We start from the raw sequence: 8,177 nt of genomic DNA, 5'->3' as shown, positions 1-8,177 counted from the left end.
ATGACCTCATCTTCTCTCCACCCCCCCCATTCCAACTTGCCCTTAGCCCATCCCAGTGACACGTAAACACATGCATGCATACCCTTTATGTTTCCGGTTATCTTCATGATCACCACTTCCCGCCATCTGAAACAGACTTACAACCTCCAGCCTTTTACGACCCTCTGCTTAAATGATGTGCAGTCTCGTCAGGCTCCCTTGGCTTACCTAATTTAAGGCCGAAATTGCACTGACCTTCGCAACACTGGCCAATCATAGGAACCCAACCGATTCCCTCCTGGAGTCAAACAGGTGTTTTCTGTCTTTATAACTCTCTGATGGCCAGGTTGTCTTTCCCTTTACAGCTGTTTTGGTCTCATAAGAGGAAAAAATCAATGTTTACAGTTCATCATGGAGTCATTATGGTGTGGATGATGGAGAGATAAGATACTTGGTGTGACATCTCTGTCTCGATCATTAGTTCAGGTCCCACTTAGAACCTTTCTGAAAGAAAAAAAAATATTTTGCTCAAAAACAAGTTATATTTAAACATTAACACAGTTCAGATTTTCCGTTGTTTATCCTAGCGGTAGCTGTTGTCATTACTGTAGCAGTTACAATAAGCTTTACCAAATCTTGAGCCAATAAGTCTCATCTGAAGCTAAGAATTTGCACAAATAAAATTAATTCAACTTTTGGTCAATAGTTGCATATGCATATGCCCTGTTTGACAGGAAATTGAATAAAGAAACACCCTGTGTACACATAAAAAAATCATTTTACTAGATCATGATGTAATGAAAATTAACACTGTTTCCAGCTGTCGTGCATTAAAGAACTGCCTTAATAATTAAAGTCTTACCAAAAGTTGAGAATATAAGATAGTGTTGATGATATTCTTTGAAGTCCATAAACAAGCAACCACATTCTGTCTTTACTGCCTTTACTAGCATTGTGGTTCTACAGTTTTCCTTTCTCATTGAAAGTACTCCCAATTAACTGCTTCTGGATTTAATGGACACTCATGCTGAACTTAAAAAGGAATGTTTTCTGGATTTGTATTTGCTTCACTGTATGTCTTTACTGGATAAAGCAACTAATAGAGCTGTTACCTTTAATTTTGTTAAGGACTTTTCTTGAGTCTCTCTGTCTTTAGAAATTCTCCTGGGTCAGTGTTTTAGTGTTTGGCTGTGTGTACTTCCTGGACAAAGTTATTCACACAGCTAATGCTGCCATTACCTTCTGTAATCTGTAGCAATGTTTCTATTTTTCATGGACAAAGCCACTGACAGAAATTTTACCGCTGTAATTTTCTTTCCCATCGAAAGTGATTTTGGGTTTTCCTGTGTTTGCGTTTGTCCTCCAAACCCCCAGCTAAGTGTCCAGATGGCCACTCATACTGTGTTAACCCTGAATCTTGTTAAAAGGGTAGGGTCCCTTCCCACTGTCACCCTGTGCTTGCTCAGGATAAGGATCTGCTGCAAATTCAAATAGTCTATGAGATCAACTGTACGTTCTTATCACTTTTTGTGAATCTGCATTTTGTAAATTACTGAATTTACCAGTTTGATTGCCTTGAACTGTATGTTAACAGAATTAATTCTGAATAGATGGCTGGATCAGAATGAATTGGATTGACCTCTAAACCAAATTAATTTATGTCTAACGGGACACAAATTAAACTTTTTTCTTTCATAAAATAACTTGAGATGACTTTTGTTGTGAAATTCCATTATACAACTAAACTGAATTCAACTGAAAATACTGTTCCAACAGTTATTGCAGGTTGCCTGTTGGAAACAAACTTCACCTAATCTTGACCTTTGGTGCTGTTAATGGTAAGCTAATAAAGTTATATAAAAGACAGGTATGAGCACACACTTGATTAAACCTCAATGTAAGAGTTTCTGATACTATGCCCTCCGTGTTATCCTAAAAGCATCACATCTCATGTTCGCGGTGGAGCTAAACTGTCATTATAAGGAAAAGCAACTTTATGTGCTTTCTAGTACAATTTTATTTATTAAAGGTAACTTTAAGTCATTGTGATTGTCAAAATCTTTAACCTTCCTGTGCTGCTGCTGATCAGTTTAAGATGAAACATGACGATGTGAAGTTTGGAGATAACATCTGTCCTAATGGAATTGTTCATATCTCACCAAGACATTCAGTCGCCCTTTTTGTCCTGGTACAAAATCTTTCAGAGAAAGATGCAGCGCAAATGGATGGAACAGACACAAACCTAATTGGCTCAGAAGGACATCAGCTTGAGTATCTCTTGTCTGAAACTCTCAGGCAGTAAGATGACTTGCACAGAGTTCACCTGGAGGAGAAATGGAGCCAGAGAGAGACACTAAGCTCTGCCACATGAGCTGGCTGTCCAGTGCTTGTGTGAGAGGAATAATGGTTTAAAATGGCAGACATACCATGCTGTAAAGTCAGTAAAAGTGCATTAACTCAGACTGTAGAACGACATAATGTCAACAAGAAAAAAGATTGTATGTGAAGGTTTAGCAACGTACAAAAACAGAGGTTCAGATATTTTACCAGAACTGCTGATAACCGTTTACCAGTTTTACAGCATGTCTGAAAAGTATATGAAATTAAAAACAGTGGAAATTAAAAACAATGTCATTTGTTTTATTTGTACATGTTATTTGTTTGTTTCTCAGATATGGATTTTCTGTCGTAAGAAAACCTTCAGAGTTGAGCATTATAATGGACACCAGTTATTTTCAAAGGTCACTCCAAATCTGTAGTTGTAGATCCATTAACTGAGTTCATGTAAGAGTTATTGGGAATTAACAGTCAAAAAATGAGTTGCTTAAGTAGACTGATCTGTTTTTGATTCAGTTAGATCCTTTTGTGTTCATTCTTGTATTTTTGGTCATTTCCTCTCTTTTTTCAGGTTCACTCCCAGCTGGACTAAGTTCTACTAAAACACCTGGTTCTCATGTCACTCACTCATTTTCAATCCATCACCAGATCCTTCTGTTATTTATTGTCCCTTCCATCCATGACAAATTCTCTGTGTTGTAGTTGGTTCATTGTTCTAGTCTGTGTATTCTGCATCTGTTCGTATGCCTGTTTTTTCCTCTTGTTTCATTGAAAAATTACCGTCTTTGTCATTAGGCATACTTATGCCATCTGCACTAAAAGTCAGCCAGTGTTAAATTTAATTTCAATATTAATTCATAGTCTTGGAGGTTTGTTAGAGAAAATGTATTTTTGAAGACAAGGGGACACACTGGAAGTTTCAAAGAAAAGGTTCTGGGCCAAAACAGGGTTAGAATAAAAAACATCCATCTTTAAACTTCTCAGAGAACATCGCAGAATGTCTCTCATTTTCATAAAGGTTAATTATTCAGAAGTAACCATGGACACAGAGCTCTGTAAGTGAAAATACTCTAAAATCTTAAAGTAAGTCTAGTAGCAGGACCCTGCTGCTTTTGTAGTCACATGTTGTTTTCACATTCTGAAAAACATCATTTTATCAAATATCTAAGTAAAATAAACATTTTCTGACAAAGGAAAAAAAAACAACAGATTTTTTTATGCAACATGTGCTTACGAAGACAGCATGGGTCAAAAACAACTTTCAGTGGCTCATTAAGTTTTTTTTACCAGAACATTGAGTCTTCATCACTTCCACTGCCTCACATTCACTCTTCTCTTTCACAATAAATGTTTCCTGTTTTCAGCTCATAAACCTAAAATTGACAACTGACAGAATGTACCCATAAAATAAGATGGTCCACATATATTTAAGTATTTCAGTGACAAAAAGAATATAACTCTGTTGGCTCTATAGTGGAACCCTAGTCTTGCCAAATTGAAAAATCTGTTAAGAACAATCATACTTTAATCAAAAATACCACAAAGAAACATTTTAAATCAAGGGTAAATCCCCACCTGGCAGAGCTGCCTTTGCCAGTTTTTAATTATAACTGGAACATTGATCAATATATTTGATGTATATTTGCTTATACATCAAATAAGTTGATGATTTGATAAAAATGTTGATAGCATTTGACAAAATGTAATGTTATTGCTTGTTTCATAATTGGTCGATGTTGTAGATATTTATGGTATAAAGCACTTTGAACTGCCTTGTTGCTGAAATGTGCTATTCAAATAAACCTGACTTACAGTTTATGTTAGACTTTCTGTTTGATTCGGAAACGTCTTCTGCCTGAATTTGTCATTTGATTATGCTATTTTTATTTTTCTTACTTAAGTTCCAGTAAAAATTCTAGAATGTGCACAAAGTTATATATATTTAATATTTGTAAATTAATATCGTATTTTCACAGGAGCTGCTTGAAATTACGATTTGAAAGCTCGTTGAATCCTTACCTGTTATCCTGCCTGTACTACTCCAAGCCTCTGGGTGGCGATGTTGGTGTGTGTGAGAAGGAAGTAGACAGAAAAAGGCGACAAGGACTGTCCTGTTTTTGGACTTACTTTGCTGAGGCTGTAGAAATGTCACTTATTTTCCACTGATTCTGAACACAGAGTATCTGTCTGAAGGTGAGTTGTGCTTTCTGTTCTTGTGTTTCTGAAGATATTTTACGCTCTTTTGAGAAGCAAATTTTTGTCTTGCTAAGTTGTTACTTGGCTGTAGAGGAATATGAAATAGAGCTCTGATTTCTCTTACGGATCTCCTGTAAGGTGGATGACCATACGTTTCTATAATTTTCTGCAACATCACTGTTGTGATTTCAAATATCACTTTAAGCATGCAATCCATATCAGAAAAAAAGTATGGGGCATTTCGCCAATTCTTACCCCATTTTTGCCTTCACGTTGCCATCTCCTCCATTCATACTTCCAGTTCGCACCCTTAAGCAAACCGTGCTGTACCCTTAACGTCCTTGCACCGCGTAGCAGTTTCGCAACTTGACTATTTTGTACATTTGTAGTTTAGTGGTTTCGTACCTGCTCCGCAATACATCGCATCAAAATAGGCAAGGTGGTCGTTAAGATTCATTTTGTTTTAATTTGGTCTTGTCATTTCTCCTTTATCCCATTTTTTACCTGCAGACAGCTTTTCGTACCAATGTGCTTACCTTGGCATGAAATGTATTTGGTAGTTTTTCGAATTTTGGAGATTTGTGTTCATAAATATTCAGGTATTTCGTGTAAAATTGTCCATAATTTAGTAGTATGCAAGGTGAAAACTTTTCGTTACATTCTACATACATTTTGGATATTTTTGTACTGATTCCATTAGGACTGTTTGACCTCTATAAAATATGTCAGCTCATGATCCCTGATGAGACTAAAATAACTTTTATCAACTCAATATTGTTTACTGTAGTCAAATAACCACATTCCCTCACCACAAACTAGTAATGAGTTACGAACAATTCTTCTAAAACATTTGTTGTCAAAGTATATGTGTATATTTTCTATTTCTAATAATCTCTTCTTTGTATTCTGACTAAAATATGAAAACAACAAAAATAATGCACATCAAATTGTTTATTACTTTTTGCTATAAGTTATTTTTTTGTCTGAAGAAGCAGTGTATGATGGAGCCAGCGGTACGTCAGATTTGGAAGAGAGGCTTTCACAATCTCCACAGACCTTTTGTTCTTCATAAGAGAACCCATTCTGGTCAGCCTGAACATTCAGACGTCAGTCACTCCAGACATGTCAAACCTGCGCTGCTGGTGTCTCGTCTCTACCAACCTTCCAACCTGCGGGATGTGGGGCAGGAAAGCCGGTTGCCGGGGGAGATGACCTGTAAGAGCCAGAGGCTAATGCAGCAAGCAGGGCTCATCCATCCGTCGAATCCAGGGTGCTACTACTACCTTCCCTCCACTGTCCGCTCTATGGAAAAGTTGGTAGGTTTTTACTATTGAGATGGTGAATTACGTCAGTGTTTTTAAACTGCTGTTCAAAGTACCTGATACCACTCAACAGGTTACAACATTGGTTTAACATTTATTTTTTGGTAAATGTTTTGTCAGAGAATAACATAATCACTTAAGTGCAAGAAGCTGTTTAAATATGTTTTATATTGTTTTGTGAACAAGGGGAAACATTTCATTTGCATAATTAGTTAGAAATTCATCACATATAATATTTTGACAACCAAATATTTCATTGTGTATTTTGCTACATTATTCAGTGGTCATAAGTGAATTGTTAATGTTTTTATATGAATATTTTTATTTCAGAAACTTTTTAGTTTATGAAAGGATCCAAACAATGATTTGATTTTTCCTTTTATAAAAGGAAAATAAAAAAATAATTAAATAAAAAAAATTAAAAGGTTGAATTAGCTGGAGATGGGCACCAGCGCCCCTCCCGACCCTATTGGGGACAAGGGTGTAAGAAAATGTATGGATGAATGAAGGTAGAATTAGCCTTTTTGCAGGTTTATAACACTTGTTTTTTTGGGGGGTGGAATCTAAAAGTTGAAATAAAAGCTTCCAGATTGTGAAAAATAAGCTTAAGGAGTTCTTTCTTCTTACATTAACATATTTTAATTCCCTATAAACCTCTTACAAAGCCAATAAATCAACTTATGTTTTGATTTTACAAGAACTCAGTGCTGTGATCTTAACATCCTGATTTGAAATGAAAGAAACTTTATGGAAATGCATGGTTTCTCCCTAAGTGTTCTTGTTTCTACCTGTACATGGATACTAAATCCCAAATGGATCTTAGCAAAAGTTTTTTTCACTTTGGTTATGTATATATAAAACTGTGGTGTTAAATTAACAGGTAAGGGTGATTGACCAGGAAATGCAGGGGATTGGTGGACAGAAGTTAGACATGCCCAGTTTGTGCTCAGCTGATCTCTGGAAAACCAGTGAGCGCTGGGATCTGATGGGAAAGGAGCTGTTCCGTTTGAAGGACCGTCACGGTGCAGACTATTGCTTGGGTCCCACACATGAGGAGGCCGTAACAACTCTCGTTGCTCGCCAGATGACCCTCTCCTACAGACAACTCCCTTTACTTCTTTACCAAGTAAGCATTCAGTGTGTAGCTGTTCTGGGTTTGTTGTGGTGTGAAGCTCTTTTTTGTTTTTTGATTTCTCTTTCCAAATACTAGATCACCCGCAAGTTCAGAGATGAACCAAAGCCGAGGTTTGGTCTCCTGCGAGGGAGGGAGTTTTACATGAAGGATATGTACTCGTTTGATGTGAGTGAGGAAGCCGCTCATGAGACGTACGAATCAGTCTGCGATGCGTACGCTCGGCTCTTTGCTAGGCTGGGTCTGCGTTGCGTTCAAGTGCAGGCGGACACTGGAAACATCGGTGGCACGCTCTCCCATGAGTTCCAGCTGCCCGCAGATATTGGTGAGGACCGGCTTCTGGTCTGTGGGACCTGCTCATTTGCTGCTAACATGGAGACTTTGTCTCCAGACAGAACAGACTGTCCGCAGTGCAGCACTGGCACACTGGTAGAGTCAAAGGGAATAGAAGTAGGGCACACATTTTATCTGGGTAAAAAGTACTCCCATATTTTCAATGCCACTTTTAGTAATCACCAAAACAAACCTGCTGTTGCTGAGATGGGCTGCTACGGTCTCGGAGTGACCCGCATTCTCGCTGCGGCTATTGAAGTGATGTCAACAGAGGAGGGGATCCGCTGGCCTGATCTTATTGCCCCATACCAGGTTTGTGTTTTACCCCCTAAGAAGGGTAGCAAAGTGGACGAAGCAGCAGCCCTGGCAGAGGAGCTGGTCCACAACTTGGGACAGTTTTTGCCACATTTGAGAGGTGAAGTTGTTTTCGACGACCGCACACAGATGACCATTGGAAAGAGACTTAAGGATGCTGGCAAACTGGGCTACCCATATGTGGTTGTTGTTGGACAGGCAGCTCTGGAGGAAATGCCGAAGTTTGAGGTGATATGTCAGCAGACTGGTAAGACAATGTTTCTCAGTAAACATGAACTGCTAGATTTACTGGGAACTGTGGAGACCGTATAGAGAAGTCTTTAAACTGAGTTGAACTAAATGTTCAAAGTTTTTGTATTTTTCTTTCTTTTTTTTTTTAGTTGCTACAAATATCAAAACCTTTAATATCAACACAGAATGAAACTTGCTGTTAAAACTAGCTTTGTTATAGATGGAAAAATTTGAATGCATTTGATTATGACAATAAAATTAATGTAAAAAATAATTCTTTCCTTGTTTTAAATTATTTAGCTTACTGTTCTTACCAGTAAGCAGTACATAAG

General features: G+C 37.6%; 1 protein-coding gene across 3 annotated transcripts; it reads left to right on the top strand.

Moving 5' to 3' along the window:
* The first annotated feature begins 4,411 nt into the window (after positions 1–4,411).
* Positions 4,412–8,124, top strand: pars2 (prolyl-tRNA synthetase 2, mitochondrial). Of its 3 annotated transcripts, none has more exons than XM_005803917.3 (4): positions 4,412–4,509; positions 5,508–5,828; positions 6,715–6,960; positions 7,045–8,124. In XM_005803917.3, exons 2-4 carry the CDS (start codon positions 5,511–5,513, stop codon positions 7,924–7,926), a joined length of 1,446 nt encoding a protein of 481 aa, XP_005803974.2. In that variant the 5' UTR covers positions 4,412–4,509; positions 5,508–5,510; the 3' UTR covers positions 7,927–8,124. The 3 variants fall into 3 exon arrangements, with proteins under 3 accessions (XP_005803974.2, XP_023194920.1, XP_023194919.1); XM_023339152.1 differs by having other exon boundaries at positions 5,505–5,828; positions 7,045–8,123; XM_023339151.1 differs by having other exon boundaries at positions 5,502–5,828; positions 7,045–8,123.
* The last annotated feature ends 53 nt before the right edge of the window (positions 8,125–8,177 follow it).

This window comes from Xiphophorus maculatus, chromosome 9 (assembly GCF_002775205.1).
Source record: "Xiphophorus maculatus strain JP 163 A chromosome 9, X_maculatus-5.0-male, whole genome shotgun sequence".
Lineage (NCBI taxonomy): Eukaryota > Metazoa > Chordata > Actinopteri > Cyprinodontiformes > Poeciliidae > Xiphophorus > Xiphophorus maculatus.
The sequence above is the reverse complement of the archived record's forward strand: the minus strand, read 5'-3'. Positions and strand labels throughout refer to the sequence as shown.

Excerpts from the sequence above, each read along its gene's own strand:
- pars2 (XM_005803917.3), top strand. The coding sequence starts at position 5,511 with ATGATGGAGCCAGCGGTACGTCAGATTTGGAAGAGAGGCTTTCACAAT. Across the intron at positions 5,829-6,714 it reads TCCGCTCTATGGAAAAGTTG|GTAAGGGTGATTGACCAGGA; the intron begins GTAGGTTTTTAC and ends TTAAATTAACAG. Across the intron at positions 6,961-7,044 it reads TCCCTTTACTTCTTTACCAA|ATCACCCGCAAGTTCAGAGA; the intron begins GTAAGCATTCAG and ends TCCAAATACTAG.